A 16,459-nucleotide genomic window follows, 5' to 3' on the forward strand; every position below is an offset into this window, starting at 1 on the left:
CACGCCCTCCCTGCCTCGGTTTTCCCACCTGTCACGCATGGGACTGATCTGCAGGCATCCAAGGAGCCAGTGCTGTGGGGGTCCTCGGGTCTGAATACGCAGCAGGTGTCCTCCGCGGGCAGGTTCCCAGGGCACCTGCTCTCGCATCGGAGGAATGCATCTTCATGGAGATGCTGTCCTGTGGGCGGCGGGACCCTCCACGTAGCCCTGTCAAACGTTGGCTGGGTGCACAGGCGCAGCTGTGGCTCCTTGGGCCTCATGTCCCCTGGAGCCTGGGAGCTGCGGCCCTGGCTCCAGCCACACAGGGCGACTGTCTTTCTGATCCGACTGTTTCTGGTCAGCCGCCTCTTGACCTCAGGGTCCTCCGGCTGAGCATGCTCCAACTCCCGCCCTCCACCTGCCAGGCAGTGTCTCAAAGCCTTTCTCTGTTGTCACCTGGGGTCCTCATCCGCCCGAGGTGCAAGCTCTGCTGGGATGAGATTCCTTGGGTTGGCTGGAGGCCCCCAAAAAATACACACAGGAGCCTGTGCTGTGACCTTTGAGGTCTTTGCAGAGGTGACCAGGGAAGGCTCTTGAGGCCCTCCAAGTCTGAGGTGGGTCAAATTCAATGACAGATGTCACAAAAAATGACAGACCACCAGGCATGGGCCACACCTGTGATCCCAGAGGTCCAGGAGGCCGAGGCGGGAGGATTGCAGGTTCTGGGCCAGCCTGAGCAACGTAGGCAGATCTGGTCTCAATAAATAAATAAATAAATAAAAGTGCCAGGGGTCAGCGGTGGAGCCCCTGAGTTCTGTCCCCAATACCAGAGAACAGGGTGGGGGCTGGGGATGTGGCTAGTGGTAAAGCACTCGCCTGGCCTGTGTGAGGTTCTGGGTTAGGTCCCAGTATTGAGGGGAAAGGTGGACATTTGAGACTCAGATATAGAGAGGGTCTGAGACTCTGAGGCCTGGGCCAGGTCCCAGTTCGCTCTGTGAGTTCTAGGAAGCTTTTTCATCACTATGACGAAGAGATCCCACAAGAGTGACACAGAGGAGAAGTTTATTTGGGGCTCACGGTTCCAGAGGTTCAGCCCCTGGATGGCCAACTCCATAGCTCAGGCCCTGGGGTGAGGCAGCGCACCATGGTGGATGAGTGGCAGAGAGCGGCTCAGGACACACACCGTGGGGCAGAGATGTGGGGCGGTGTGTCAGGATTGGGTCGCAATCTCTGCAGAATCAGAGGAAGGGGACACCGATGCAGACAGAGATGAACCAGGACGTGGGTGTCACAGGGATTGGCCCACAGTGTGGATGCTCAAGGGTCCTCAGCCCAGCAGCTGGCAGGTGGAAGCCCCAGGAGGGCTGGTGGAGTGAGCTCAGTCTGAGTCCAGTCTGAAGGCAAGGGACAGCACAGTCCAGTCCTCAGGACACAAGCCAACAGCGACTGCCGCCCCTCAACCTCTGTGTCCTCCTGGGGATCCCCAGGCCCAGGCTACAGAGTGACATGCTGCTCTCAGCAGAAGCCCCCAGAGAGCTCAATCAGGCACCTCAGCACCTGGGGCCCAGTGCAGGTGACACCAGCTGGCTGGCACGGCATGAACAGCATGGGAGGGACTCACGTGGAGCCTCAGGGGGACAAAGATGGTTGAAGGTTGCGGCCCAGTGTGAGCCCGTATGAGGGAATAACAAGGCAAAGGGCATTCCACCCTGGGTGTGAGACCGCAGGTGTCTAGGCAGAGGAAGCAAGGGTGTGGACGATTCCAACCTGGGGCAGTGCTGACCTGGGTGCCAGTGCCTGCATCTGCACAGCTGGTGGCTCTTTCTAAGAGGCTCACAGGGTCATTCTGGCTGCTTGGGGTGGGCAGGCAGAGGTGCTATGGGGGTCCCCTGCACAGGGCACAGAATGGAGTGGGAGAGGCCACCAGAAAAGGGGACAGTAATGTTGGGGTGAGTGGAATACAAAAAGGCAATCGGAGACTATGCAGAGAAGTCAGATTGGGTGGGACGCCTGAGGGGTGCAGCCTCACCCAGGCCTGTGTGGGTGGACCACTGCCCGTGGCTGTCCCTTGGGCACCTTCCCCTGAAACCAGTTATGGCCAAGCCCCTGAGGACCCGGGGCCCAGTGCAGGCGCCTCCGTGGTGTGCCCTGTGGTGACAGGGGACTGGGGATGGGGTCCCCGCCCAGGTGTGGCAGTGTGGCGGCAGCATGGAGGTGCTGCCCTGCTCCCGCGTGGCCCACATCGAGCGCACCAAGAAGCCCTACAACAACGACATCGACTACTACGCCAAGCGCAACGCGCTGCGGGCCGCCGAGGTGTGGATGGATGAGTTCAAGTCCCACGTGTACATGGCCTGGAACATCCCCATGACCGTGAGCCCGGGCGGGGGGTAGCGGGCCTCGTGGGACTCCTCAGGGCCCTGTCCTCACCAGAGCAGGGCCAGTGGGGGTCGTGGGCATCCTGCGGCCACCCTAGGTAGGGAGGGGACTTTGGCAAAGGGCCTTGTCCTCACTGGCCCAGGTAGATAGTCTAGGTAGAGAGTGATCCCAGGGCCAGGGGTCAGGAGGGCAGGAAGGGTCCTCTGCCTCAGCCTCCCCAGTGCTTCAATGACAGCCACCCTGGCCAGGCGGCCCCTCTCAAAAACACTGAGTAGATGCTGTCCACCAGAGCCCTGCCTGCCCGTCCATACCACCTGGCCCAGCCCTCTGCCAGCCAGGCAGCATCCGCCCCCCCACAGCCCCCAGGGAACCCTCCCAGAGCGCTGTTCTGCTGTCACCCCACCATGGTGTTACTGGGAGCTGGTGGCCATGTGGGGTCACAGGCCTGCCGAAGCCACCCGATCCGGTACTGGCCGGCCAGCACTGCCCACAGCCGTTTCCAGCCCCACAGACCAGGAAGCCATCAGAACGGCCCTCAATACTAGAGACAAGGAGGGCTCCTGCCAACCATGAGGCCTATGGTCTGTCGCAAACTGATGCAGAAAGTCCAGTGTGACCATGTCCCTCCAGGTTGGGAAGGGCAGGACGTAGGCAGAGCAGGGGGCTGGCCTCCTGGGCCCCAGCCCCTCCACAGGAGGCGGCTCAGTCCTACAAGGGTGGGATGTGTCTTGGGTTCACCCTTGGCTTACAAGGGTGCGTGGACTGTGGCCCCAGGAGGGCAGGGACTGTCCCAAGACCACCCACAAAATGACAGACTCGGCTCCAGCATCCTGGCTGAGTCCACCCTTGCCCTGACCTGCTGGCCCAGATGGGGCCCTGGGGGCAGAGCTCCCCCAAGCCCACCCCACCTTCCTGGGGGCCACTCCCTGCACAGAGCATGGGCCCCATGGCACCTCAGGTCCTTGGCAACAGGAGGATGCCCAAGCTGGACAGGGCAACCGGCCCCAGCTCTACAGCACAGGGCAGCTTGGAACCAGCCAGGGACAGCTGTGTTGACCAGGGCTCAGCCACCTGGATGTGGTGACCTCCCTGTGGCTGGCCTGTGTCCAGCCCTCCAGAGGTTAGGCTCACACTGCATGGCCAAAGCCCTGCCTTCCATCTCAGGACATCTCAGCCATCTAGGCAACCCAAGGCCAGGCCACCAGGATGGGAACCAAACAGAAGCAGGCTCGAGAGCCCTCCCAGGAGCTTGCAGGGCTGGACCTTGGATCAGGGTGCAGACAACCAGGCTGACCTTCTGTGGGTTACGGGAGGGCAGGAGGCCAGTTTGAGATGAGACTGCAACAGGACTGCCCTGGGGGGTCTCAGGAGGCCTGGCACTCACATGTCCCCACCTGCTCCTGCCTCGCAGAACCCAGGGGTGGACTTCGGGGACGTGTCCGAGAGGCTGGCCCTGCGCCAGAGGCTAAAATGCCGCAGCTTCAAGTGGTACCTGGAGAATGTGTATCCTGAGATGAGGACCTACAACAACACCCTCACATACGGAGAGGTACCGCCTCCCCCGGAGGGCCCGCCTGACCCCACCGCCACGCCCTGTCCCCCCACACCTGACACGGTACCCCAGCACACTGCCCACACCCATGCCCCCACCTGCACACCTGTATACTGGGGCATCCAGACACTAAGGGACACAGGGACCGTCACATACACTTGGCCCACATGAAAACACATACCGATCCTTGCCTGTAGAAATACACACACGTGAAGAAACGTGTACACAGGTACACACAGAGATGTATGGCACACATATTCACATAGGTAGGGACACCTGCATTCACATGCATGTGCACAGGGCACACACATGTACATGCACACATGTATTCAGATGCTTGTGTGTGTACATAACGGTGTGTGTCAAATGCATGTGCATCTGTGTACATGAACATGTGTGCATGAGTGCATTCACATTTGTGAGCGTGCACTCACACACGTGTGTGTGCTGCATGCCTACACTCTCCCACAGACACATGCTGTGTACATGCATGTGCATAAACCCTGCTGGTGCACGCTGAGCATGCACACACGAGTACAGTGCACACATGGAGGTGTACGTGTGCACACACAGAGCTTCCCAGGCACCACGCACACCTCAGCTGTGTGTGAACCTGTCAGGGCGCCTCCATGTGCACCAGGCACCTGTGCCATGTCAGGATTGTCACCTGAACGCGTGCACCACACAGCACAGCCCTGTTGGTCCACACACACAGTACCATGGCCCCAGACTCACACGGAGAGCAGCACCTGAGCGGCACCAAGACCCCGCCCCACCATTGCTGGTGCACAGACCCTCGTGGCTCTCCAAAGTCAGGGGGCGCCCTGTGGTCCTGCCGCTCCCCGGTCTGTGCTATGGTGGGCGGCCTCCCACCCTGCACTGGGCAGCAGAGCTTCCCCCCAGCTCCTCAGCTTCCCCAGAGCCCAGCTCTTCCTTGCGGAAAGAATGTGCACATCCTGGCCCTGGGCTAGCCCCCTGGCTGGGGGTCCTAGCTGTCTACCCATCCCAGAGCTCCCGTCCCAGAGCTCCCGGCCCAACCCACATCTGACCCAGTCCATCGGGCCCAGAGCCTCCCTGGGGGGCACTGGGTATTGAAGGGGTGGCGGGAGGCAGCGCTTCTCCCGGCCTCTCCTGTGCTCTGTCCTGCCCATTTCCTCCCACTGTCAAGTCCCCTCACCACCCACCCCTGTGGCTGCTTCTTCTGCTGGTAAAACCTGCACCACTCTGGGGAGCAGTGGCCCGTTACTCCAGGTGTCTGAGGGTGCTCAGGGTCCAGGCCATGGGCAGTTCTGCTGGGTGGGGGCGGAGCCCATCCTGGCTGGGCATGCTCTGCGGGCTGGAGGCTGGCTGGCTGCTGCTGCCAGCCCAACTTGCAGGCAGAGCAGGTCGCACGGCTCATGGGCTCTAAGCCCACATGGCTCACTTCTGCTGCATTCCGTTGGCTGAGCCTCTGCCTCCTGGGGAAGAACTATGGTCACACAGCACAGGGACATGGGAAGCCAGCGGCACAGCCCAGGTCTCCATCCAGCATGTAGGACTGTGTCAGGAACAGTCAACGTGCCCCTGACAGCTGGCCAGCCTGTGGCCCCTCTGCTCCCTTCCCCTTTACCTCACCTGGCCCCAGGCCAACCCTGGGTCCTGGTGGGTCTCATGCCCGGAGAGGATGGCGTCAGGCTCACGCCTGTTCTGGGACAGCCAGCTGCAGAGCAGCCCCACCTGAGGATGGTGGGTGGGGGGGCTTCCTGCAGCCTTACCTTGGCCTGGAGATCCTCCTTGGTGACCCTGGGTTCCTCCTGTGGCTTTTGGTGGCAGGTGAGAAACAGCAAGGCCAGTGGCTACTGCCTGGACCAGGGTGCGGAGGACGATGACCGGGCCATCCTCTACCCCTGCCATGGCATGTCCTCCCAGGTAGGCCCAGCGAGCCCTTTGCAGGCAGGGGCAGGTGCTGAGCACACAGTGGCTGCTGGGGCCAGCTCAGGGGCTGGAGCAGCTTGGGGACCCCGAGAGCCCCGCCCCCCCAAGGCAACAGATGGGTAAACTAAGGACAAGGCTTGGGTCAGGCAGGCCTTGGGGACTCCTCTATGCTTCAGGGTCCCCATCAACACCACAGGACACTGAGGGTGCTACTTCTGCCTGAGCACCTGCCCCGGCCTTGCAGCCCCAGGTCCATTTGCACCTGGCCAGACCCCAGCCAGGGCTCATCATGGCCCCAGGTGACCCTGACCCAAGAGAGAGCCTGAGGGTCCCATCACAGGTGACCCTCTGCATGTGACGATGTGCCTGGGTGTCTCAGTGCTGAAGTTGGATCCCACTCCACGGTCGGCTTTCCGGGCGTGACCCTCAGCCCTTCCAGAGCCCTGCGCACAGAGCTCCACCCAGGGCAGGTCCAGGGACCCTGCCACCCTGCCCTCACCCCAGCACTGAGCTGGTGCTAGTTGACGGGGGCGCATGGGTGTGACCAGCTCCATGCGCTGCCCTCCTTTGTCCTCCCTGGAGCTCTGGACAGGAGGCCCAGCCATTTCAGCTTCCAGCTTTGATTAACGGCAAAGCAGACCTACGTGGAGGCCCAGAGGAGGCCGCTGAGCAAGTCCAGTTGGGGGCCTCCAACACGTGTGGAAGACCCTCTGGCCAGTGAGGACCTCAGGAGGCGGCCCCTGGGCCTGGCCGGGTCCCAGCAGCAGACCCTTCTGCCAGGAGCAAAGCCCTGCTGGAGGGCAGGGCAGGGCAGAATCCGGGGTCAGCAGAGGTGTGGGCCCCCCGTGATGCCCCAGTGCCCATGCTGAGCCCTCTGCCACCAGAGGACAGTGGGGCCATGGGCATAAGTCACCTCCCACTCCTAGAGGGCGGGCAGACGGGGACCAGGTGGATGGGGAGGCTGGGCCCGAGGTAAGCCTCACTGGAGAGTTGGAGAACTCTCAATTCAAGCAGGACATGGCCCCCACGTTCTCCTCTGCAAAATGATCACAGTCTCTTGGTCACTCACAACCCAAAGTTCTCTGAGGCTGCAGGACTCCAGGGAAGAGCTAAGTCAAGTCCCCAGACCCCATCACCAGGCTGTCTCAGTCTCCTGGGGCCACTGTGACCAAGGACCAGAAGCTGCACTGGCTCAGGGCCGCAGGACCCCCACCCCTGCCATTCTGGAGGCCACACTCTGAAGTCAGAACCCCTGGTCCTGGGCCTGCCTCCCTTGCCCAGCCCTGCACAAGTGGCTCTCCTGTTCCCAAGGCTGAGCCTGGAAGGTCACTCCCAGAGGGCTCTCACTGGCTGGCAGCTGTGCTGGCCAGGGCTGGCTGGCCAGAGCAGGACTCATGGCCACTGGTGACATCCCTCAGAAGTTGGAAGGCTCCACTCCATGATGTTCACCATTCCCTGATGTCCAGAAGGAGAGGACAGAGCCACTGCTGGGGGTCAAGGTCACATGCCACATGGATATGCCAGGCAGGAGCAGCTGGTACAGGACGTGCCTGGGCAGTGTACCTGTGCACTCAGGAGAAGACAGCAGGAGCCCACACACACGCCTGCTGTGCCCCCCTCTGATGCCACGTCCCATGCTAGCCCTGTGCACAAGGCCGTCCTAACAGCCTGCTTGCTGTGGAGGACACTGAGGCTCGGCCAAGGGGCTTGCTGAGGGCACACAGCTGGCCTCTGTGTGGAATGTGTAGCTGTCACTCTGCCCTCTTGCAGAAAGCCTCCCTGGGGGGAGTGTTACACAAACACCCCTAACCATAGCCCCAGGGTGTGGGCACACGGAGTCGCCTTCACCTGAAACGTCTGCCATGTCCTTCGGGAGGAGTGGAGCATGCTGGGGCCATGGGAGGCCCTCTGTCTCCCAAATCCACGCCTGGGCCCAGGTGTCCAGCCTCACAGAGGCCAGGACTCTGATCAGAGTTCCCGGGAAGCGACCCAAGATGGGTCCTCATTGCAGGACCATGGGGAAGGCATGGGGTCCGTCCACCAGGCAGCCTCAGCCCAGCTGGGGCTCCTCCCCCCTCCTCCCACTGGCCCCCACAGAAGCAGGGTGGGTGGGGCCGAAAGGCAGGGAGGTGGGCATTGGGCACAGGACCTACATCCTCTCAGCCACCTGCCCAGGCCTTCTGGGGTGTCCTGTGGCTACCATTCAGGGGTGCTGGGTTTGAAGTCTCCGTTCAGCAAAGGAGTGAAGAGCAGGACGCAGGGACAGCAAGCAAGCAGCAGGCTCAGGGCAAAGTAACAGACATAGAGACAGACTTCTCTGAGGAGCAGGGGACTGGAGCCGGAGTCCCGAGGGGAGTCCTGGCCTGTTCTTTTTGTGGTCTCTGGAATTTCCTCCTCTCCTCATCTCCCCCTGTCCCCGTGCTCCTCACTATTATTGGTTGGTCTCCTGGTCCACTCATCTGTCTTAGTTTTTCCATTGGGTCCCCCGTTTACAGAAGTGTCTGTGTGACAGGTCCCCACTTGTGTCCACGGGCACTTTTGCCAACCAGGAAGCTGAGCACACCAGAGCCCCTCCCCGTGCTCCTGTGTTCTCTCTGCCCAACTCTGGTCTGGCCCCTGCCCTGGCTGCCTATGCCCCCTGCATCTCCCTCAGTGAACCCCAATACCTCCATGACTCCCGGAGCCTGAAAGTGCTGCCCACTGGATTGGCTCAGGAGGCTGGGGTGTCCTCCATTCCCTCCTCCAGCCCAGCTGGATTCCTTCTGAGCACACTGGCCACCAGCATGGATCCCAGGAGTTCCTCCCCTCGCCCAGGCCTGAGCCCGCCACAGGCAGCCTGGACTCCCCAGGCCTGGCCGTGTCCACTCAACCCTCCCCAGTGTCCACCCGTGCTGTCTTCCAAAATCTGATGCCCAGCTGGCATCCGAGCCTGGTGACGTCCCCTCCTCCCCTAGAGCCTTCTGCACAGCCTGTAGAGGTGGGCCCTTGTGGTCACTTCACATCCACCACAGTGTCTCCTGGGAGGGGGACGCCCTAGAACAGACACCAAGGGCCTAGTGTACAGCAGGCCTGGGTGCTGGGTCCAGGCCTCGGGGGTCCTGGGTGCTGCCCACAGCTCTGTCCATCTCCCCAGCTGAGGCCTGGAGGCTGGGTCCAGGCCTCGGGGGTCCTGGGTGCTGGGCCCACAGCTCTATCCATCCACCCAGCTGAGGCCTGGGGGCTGGGTCCAGGCCTCGGGGGTCCTGGGTGCTGCCCACAGCTCTGTCTATCCCCCCAGCTGAGGCCTGGGGGCTGGGTCCAGGCCTCGGGGGTCCTGGGTGCTGCCCACAGCTCTGTCCATCCTCACAGCTGGTGCGGTACAGTGCTGACGGCCTCCTGCAGCTGGGCCCCCTGGGCTCCACGGCCTTCCTGCCCGACTCCAAGTGCCTGGTGGACGATGGCCGGGGACGCACGCCCACCCTGAAGAAGTGTGAAGATGTAGCCAGGCCGGCACAGCGGCTGTGGGACTTCACGCAGGTCAGTGGCTCATGTACCTCCAGGGCCGCCTGCAGATGAGACCAGGGCAGCGTGGCAGGGACCCTGGATCAGCTGCTCTCCAGGAGCCCCAAAGCACGGGGGTGGGGGGTGACTGGCCCAGGGTCACACAGCCAGAGAGGGGTCATTTTACAGCGCTACCACTTTCAGCCCTGACTGCCCGGGTTCCCAGGCCCAAGAAATGGACAGGAGGATTTGGGCAGAGGGATTTGGAGTGCCTCACCTTGGCTGGTGGTCTCAAGAGGCAAGACTGCAATTCCACAGAGCTCTGCAGAACCAGCACTTGACCCAGCTGCGCTGGTGATGCCCGAGTCTGACCCTCCCAAGCCCCCAGGAAGGAGTGGCCCCTGTCCATCCTTCCTTCCCTCAGATCCCGCTCCTGAGGGACTCTGAGCCCAGGGCCTGCTCCCGCCCCTCACCACACCATGCCACCCTCTGAGCCTGACACTCTTGGGCCCAGGACCAGGGCAGCTGGATGTGTCCTCCAAGCCCTGCTGACCCCGCTTGCCTCCTGTGGAGACCTGCAGGTCCAGTACCTCTGTTCCTGCTGGGCACAAACCCCATGACATTGTGAGGGGCTCTGCTGTCCCCCAGGGGCCTGGGGACCACTGGCTGGGAAGGAGCTCTCACTGCTGCCTGAGAGCTGCCTTGAGAGGCCCCGGGGGTGGGGTAGGGGTGGCAGTGAGGCCAGGGTCAGCGGCCCTGCTGCAGCTGCCTCTGGGGCAGCCAGGTGGGGCCAGGGCCATGGGCTCGGGGCCCCCTGTGCTTCCTGGAACCCCTTGGACCCCAGAAAACAGCAGGGCAGGCTGGCAGCGAGGCTGGCTGGGATGCAGGCGGCAGAGAGGACCAAGGGGCCGGGGGCTTCCTGGTGGCCATGTGGGGCAGCATGGGCCCAGGGCCACCCCCTGTCCTTGGCGCCCCGTCTGACCCGGCTCCCCACCCTGCAGAGTGGCCCCATCGTGAGCCGGGACACGGGCCGGTGCCTAGAGGTAGAGATGTCCAAAGACGCCAACTTCGGGCTCCGGCTGGTGGTGCAGAGGTGCTCAGGGCAGAAGTGGATGATCAGGAACTGGATCAAGCACGGGCAGCACTGACCTCGCCCCCAGAGCCACTGTCCAGAACATGGGCACTGGTGGACCTTGGGGAGCCCTGGGCAAGCCCGGGCTGGAGCCAGGACTGCCTCGCGCCACCCACCCCCCGGGCAGGCTGGGCCGTGTGCCCGGGACAGGGCAGGCCTGGTGCCTGCGGCCATAGCCACCATGTCGGGGACAGACCCTCCCAGGACGGGCAGCTCTGCCAAGGGAGGGTGTCCGAGGACTGGGACTCCCGCGCGACTCACGTGCCTTTCTACAGAGATCCTCCTCAGGCTGCCGGGACAGCCGCCCTGCATGTGCCGAAGCCCTAAGAACTCACCCCAGCGACTCGGGCCCTGGGCCGAGGACCGGCACCACCCTCCGCACACACGCTCCCTCCCAGCAGACAGAGCTCGCGCCCCTCGGCCAAGGCCAAAGCCGGAGGGCAGCTCCGCGAGATCCGGGAAGAAGCTACGGCTGCCCTGGTCCCAAGGGCGACTGAGGCCAGGCCCAGGAGGCCACTCTGCTGCTCGGGGAGGCTCAGGAGGGGCCGGCAGCAGAGACGAAGCCACCTGCCTCGGGGAGCTGGAGAAGGCCCTGCGGGCAGGGGCTCCGCTTCTGCCATCCCTCGCTGGCCCATGCCCCTGCTGCCCCCTGGATCTGTGCCCTCTGTGGCAGAGGCAGCTGCGGACGCCCACCTCTCACCTGTTTTTATAAATAAAGTCTTACATGGCACTTACATGGCACTCAGCCACTCTGCTGTTGGCATCTTGTCGTGACCCCACGTGGGCTCCAGGTGCTCAGCTGAGACGTGGCCTTGGGGCTCTGGCCTCAGGGAAATGTCCCAGTCCTGGAGGACACACAGCTCTCCCGCCCTCATGTCCTGGAGAGCTGCCTCCACAGCCTGGACCAGGCAAGGGGGTTGGGCAGGTGTGGAGAGGCCAGAATTCGCCTCACAGCCGGCTGGCCACATGGAGGGAGAGGAGAGGGTCAGCTCCGGCCTCTCTGCAGCTGGCAGGATACAGAACAGAGTTCTTCGGCCCAGGTTTCAGAACAGTGTCCCCACAGCCCCAGCCTGCTTCACGTGGGGTCACTGATGCTCAGGACTGTTGCCCTCGCCCCGCATTGCAGCACCCACCAGGCACCTCTGGGGTTTGCTGGCAGCCGGAGGGCGTGTGCGTCCTGGGGCTGGCCTCATGTAGTCATGCTCACCCCTGCTGCTGAAGACCAGGCCCGCATTCCCTCCCCAGGCAGAGCCTCCAGGCCCCTTTCCTGGCCTCACAGGGAGAGTATGTCTGCCTGGTGGCTTCCAATGTCCCCTCCCGTGGGGCAGCCTGGAGAGTGGCTGGCTTCGCTCTTGGACATCAGCTGGAGAGACTGGACGATCCGTCTTCACCCTGTCCCACCCTCCTGGCCACAGTCAGGGACTCACCCCGGGTGGCTAGCAGAGTCACCAGCCACAGGGGACCTCAGGGAACCACAGGCAAACCTTCCGTCCTAGGGGCGGTCCTCCCAGGCCCCCAGTGGGGGGGCATGGCCTCGAGCAGGAGGGAGGCCCCTATGTGGCAACAGGGGCTGTCCTGTGTCCCCAGAGCTCCTGCCTCCTGTGGCGGGGACTGCGGGTACCCCAAGGCTCCCTGCAGCACATGGCCACCCACTGTGTGTCACCCCAGAGTTCAACCCCAAGAGCCCGATGCTCAGGACGGGGAGGAAGAGGCCCAGGATCCTGCTATTGAAGACGTGCCCGTAGCACTGAGGCCAGTGTCCACTCGGCCCTGACCACCAGGGATGCCCACACTGGGACCAACTTCGCATGGAGGATGGTGGCCTGCACTGCCAGGAACCCCAGCCAAAGTCCTCTGCCTCAAAACATGTAGAGTGCCCCCAGACAGCAGAGCCAGCCCAGTGTGGGGGGCAGAGCAGACGGGAGAGGAGTGGTCCAGCAGGCCTGCTGGGGAGCTGGCGGGAGGGGAGATCCTCTTACGTGGGCCCCGGGACACCAAGTCCCGACACTGTCCTCAAGGGTGGAGGCAAAAGCCGAGGGAGCATCTGGAATGGACACAGGCCCTCTGGACAGGTCCAGCGTCACGCCCAGGTCCAGGTGACCCCAACCATACCCTGCACCGCCTTTCCTGCCTTTCCTACTCAGCACTTGTCTTTCCTTTTTAAACGACAATAGTGTTTTAAGTGGCAAAGGTACAAGCAAATAGGGTTTAATAAAACCTAATTCCCAGCCCACTTCTTTCATTAATCCAATTATAAATCGTCTCTGCAGCAAATTCAGAAAAGTCATGTTGTGTGTAAATCGGCTCATTTGCAGCCAGAGACCCGAGCAGGCCCGACGCCAAGACCTGAGCTGTAGCTGGGAGAGGCGGGCGGCAGGGGCCCCCACTCTGCCCTGAGGGACGTCACCAGCATCAGAATTTCATTTTGCCTAATAAAAATGTTCCTCGTGCCAATGAATCATTGATGGCCAGGGTGCAGGAGCGGATCCGGGGGTGGCCCAGAGGGCCTATGGGGCCAGGAGGGAGCCGCCTATCTGGGGCTGACCAGAGACCCCTGGAGAAGAGACCCCTCCCCAGAGGAGCAGCACGTCTCGCCGTGGCCGAGTATGGACACCAGCGTTGGCCGGGCAGCCTGGTCCTGCAGGCTCCGGCAGGAAGCCGACCTGTGCCCACGGCTCCCCCTCACTCCCAGAGAAGAGTGGGTGTGGGGCCTGCCCGTCCATCCCTGGGTGGCTTCCTGGGCTTTTAGTCTGCTTCCTGGACTTGCCCATATCCTAATTTTTCTGCAAAGACATTTGCCTGTGGTGAGCAATGGTTGGCTCCTTTCCTTCCTGAGCATTTACTAGGCACCTGCTGTCCCAGGTGCTGGGAGCAGTGGGGACAGGGACGAGGGATGCACTGAAGTCTCCCTTTCTCGGCATAAGTGCTGAGGAGAGGACAAGCACCACCAGGTGATGGTGGGGACTTTCGCAGGCATCAGGGCACCTCGTGGGCGAGGAGACTCAGCAAAGGCCAGGAGGCAGCAGGCCCTCCATGGGGAGGCTCAGCACAGCCAGCAGATGCGGGCCATGGGACGGGCATAGGGAGGGAGAGGAGATGAAGGGCTGGCATGGAGGCAGGAGGCAGCCTGCCAAGGAGTAGCCCTGCGGGTGCTGGGGGACCTCCACCCTGCTCAGAGAGGGTCTAGGGCAGAGCAGGGCCTTACCTGCCTCTCGGAAGGGTCCCCTAGCTACTGGGCTGAGCCAACTTCAGGGAGGGAAGGGAGGAAGGGGAGACCCCCAGGAAGTGGCCGTGGGACCTGGGGTGCTCGCACAGGACAGCAGGCTGAGCACGGTCACAGTCCTGCGCAGGACCTGCCAGGGAGGAGAGGGATGGCGTCCCACCAGCCAGGTGGGGTCTGGTTGGTGCCGGAGGCATCATGGAGAGGGACTGTGAGCCGGTGAGCAGGAGGTTGGGCACAGGTTGGGGCTGGAGTCCCTGGCGTCTCAAGACGTCGGAGGAGGTGAAATTGCTGAGGATCACATGGACCTGAGGAAAGTGGCCCACAGAGCCTCCAGTCAGCAGGTGAAGGCCCCTGGGGGAGGCCTCGATCCCAGCCATGCGAACCACGGCCCCAAGGTTCCTAGGCAGAGCTGGTGGCAAGAGTGGGGCTTGGTGGTCAGCGGATAGCACTAGGTGTGCACCCACTGTGTGCCCACCTGGGGAGGCTGGCTGGTCCACACTACTGTAGTGAGACGAAGGCCCTGTGTCCAGAGGGCCAGCGGTCATCTCCACAGCAGCCTCCTGAGGCCACAGCCCCCCATCACCTATCAGCCAGGCCAGGATCAGGGCACCAGGACGTGGCCCAACACTGCCTCAACCCCACATGGCTGCTGCTTCCCACAGGCTCCTGCTGTTCCCCAAGGAGCCAGAGAGTCCCCCACAGAAGGGAAGGGTCTTAACAGAGATGTCCCCCATGTTCCCATGGTGCCTGGGGAGCCTTCCACAGCCAGGCCCAGCCCCACCCCTGGGCTTGCTGACCGCAGCAAGGCAGGCAGATCCTCCCACATGTCCCAGGGTGGAGCAGCTGGCAGCTGGTAGGGGACTGGAGCAGGGACACAGCCTGCCACAGGCTCAGAGTCTCGCCCGGCAGGCACGGGCAGTCCCCAGCTGCAAGGACACAATGAAGACAAGAGCCCAGATGGTCTTCAACCTCAGAAACCCCTGGGGGCTCAGTGGGCCCACGGAGGAGCAGAGGCCAGGTCTCAAGGACCCACGCAACTGGGGACATCGGGAGGTGATGATCAGCAAGGTTCGTGGGCCCTGGGAGCAACCCTGCATCTAGGTAGGCTCCGTGGGAGGGCCCGACACTGGCCTCTGCAGCAGGCAGGGATTTAGTAGGACCTTGGAGACCCTCAGAGGAGCCGGGGATGAAGGCCTCCATGCAGGACGCAGTTTGACTTGCCCACAGCCACGACACCATGGTCACAGCGTCAGGACCCCGGGAACTCCCAGGGAGCGTTCTGTCTGCAGGCTGGCCTCGCGGCTCTGAGGCACCACAGCCGCTGGTTTTATTTTTGTGGCTCTGGGGACTGAACCCAGGGGCACTCATCCACTGAGCCACATTCCAGCCCTGTTTGTTATTTTTTAAGACAGGGTTTCACTAAGTTGCTGAGACTGGCCTTGTTTGTGATCCTCCTGCCTCAGCCTCCCGAAGAGCTGGGATCACAGGTGAGGCCATGTCTGGCCACAGTTGCTTCTTGCCACCCTGAGAACGTGACACCAGGGTCACTCCTTCTTGCAGGCTGCAGGCCCCAACCAGACAGGAGAGCACAGAGAGTCAGCGGTGCTGGTCATACCTGGCACCCAGCCCACAGGCCCCTGGAACTTTGTAAACAGTTCTGCAGGCAGGGGTGAACGGGCAGCCACAGGCTCCTCGGAAGGCCCTGGGAGACCCCACTCCTCCTGACTCCCAAGCAGGCCTCAGTTGTGGCTTCTTGGCTCCAGCACTGCCCATGTCTCCTCTGTGCCTTGTGCCCTCTCTGCTTCCTGTGAGGACACTGTGCACCAGATCAGGGCCCACAGTGCTACAGCAGTTGGAGCTCATCTTGACATGGCAGCTGCAAAGGACATCTGAGGACCTCGGCAGGGCCCCATCAAGGTGATGTGAATTGGAATAGCACAGACACCCTCCTGGTGCGGATAGGCCCAGAGGCTTCCCTTGGTCCTCAAAGGAGCAGAACTGCTCCCAGGCCTGTGGGCATGTGAAAGGGAGGGGCGACCCAGGTCACAGGACTTCCACCCCCAAAGTCCTTCAATGCCCCTCAACTTGGGAACAGCCAACACCCATGTGGAAAGACACCAGCATGGTGGTCTCCGGGGAGGCACAGCCTGAAACCAAGACTAACCTCGCCAAGGCTGGTGAGGCTGTGGCCAGTGGGACTTCCAGCAGCCGTGGGGGCCGAGAAGGGCCTACAGCAAGGGACAGGTGTCATGGGCTCACTACCCTGGGCCCCGCGGTCCCACGCCTTGGCTCACGGAGGGAAACCAAAGCAACGGCCCCAGACAGGTGAGGACTCTGGCCACTGTTCTGCTCCTGCGGGCTGCTCTGACTCTGGCCGAGTCCCATCCCACAGCTGCTGCCCTGGGCCACCTCCTCACAAGCCAGCAATCCCCGGGCTCCTAGCCTCCCACCCTCCATTGGGTCCCTCCTTCTTCCAACCAGAATCAGGCTTCTCCCTGCCACCTGCAGTGTGCCCAGGCCCGTCAGCCCTCCCAGGTCCTCATGCCCCATGGAGGGACCGTCACACCAGGTGTTAGCACAGAAAGACCAGGCCGGACACGAGCCTCACGAGTCAGCTCTGCTCTCTGCTCAGGAACAGGGTGCAGGGTCGGGACGATGCCGTTGACCCACCTCCTGGTGCAAGAGGAGCTGCTGAACAAAGCAGGGCCCAGCCTTGTGCGGGTGGTGCTGAGAGGTGGCTCAGGGCGCATGTTGGCCTGCACACTCAGCACCTGGGGGTCTGTGATTCCACGGGTGGACG

At 62.6% G+C, this 16,459-nt stretch overlaps 1 protein-coding gene across 3 annotated transcripts in view; it reads left to right on the top strand.

The window, feature by feature from the left end:
* The window catches only part of Galnt9 (polypeptide N-acetylgalactosaminyltransferase 9), a 62,910-nt gene extending 51,468 nt beyond the window's left edge, over positions 1 to 11,442 (top strand). The window contains exons 7-11 of one of the 3 annotated variants that reach the window (XM_058579745.1): positions 2,167 to 2,352; positions 3,770 to 3,907; positions 5,723 to 5,818; positions 9,173 to 9,340; positions 10,712 to 11,432. In XM_058579745.1, the coding sequence (XP_058435728.1) occupies positions 2,167 to 2,352; positions 3,770 to 3,907; positions 5,723 to 5,818; positions 9,173 to 9,340; positions 10,712 to 10,933 (810 nt within the window). In that variant the 3' untranslated portion in view covers positions 10,934 to 11,432. Of the gene's footprint in view, positions 1 to 2,166; positions 2,353 to 3,769; positions 3,908 to 5,722; positions 5,819 to 9,172; positions 9,341 to 10,305 lie in introns of all 3 variants that reach the window. The other 2 variants (XM_046445978.2, XM_058579746.1) reach the window with 2 other exon arrangements.
* Positions 11,443 to 16,459: the final 5,017 nt, after the last annotated feature.

Source organism: Marmota monax, unplaced genomic scaffold, assembly GCF_021218885.2.
Source record: "Marmota monax isolate L192 unplaced genomic scaffold, Marmota_monax_Labrador192_F-V1.1 WCK01_AAM20220418_F8-fsc00200, whole genome shotgun sequence".
In the NCBI taxonomy this organism is placed as follows: Eukaryota; Metazoa; Chordata; class Mammalia; order Rodentia; family Sciuridae; genus Marmota; species Marmota monax.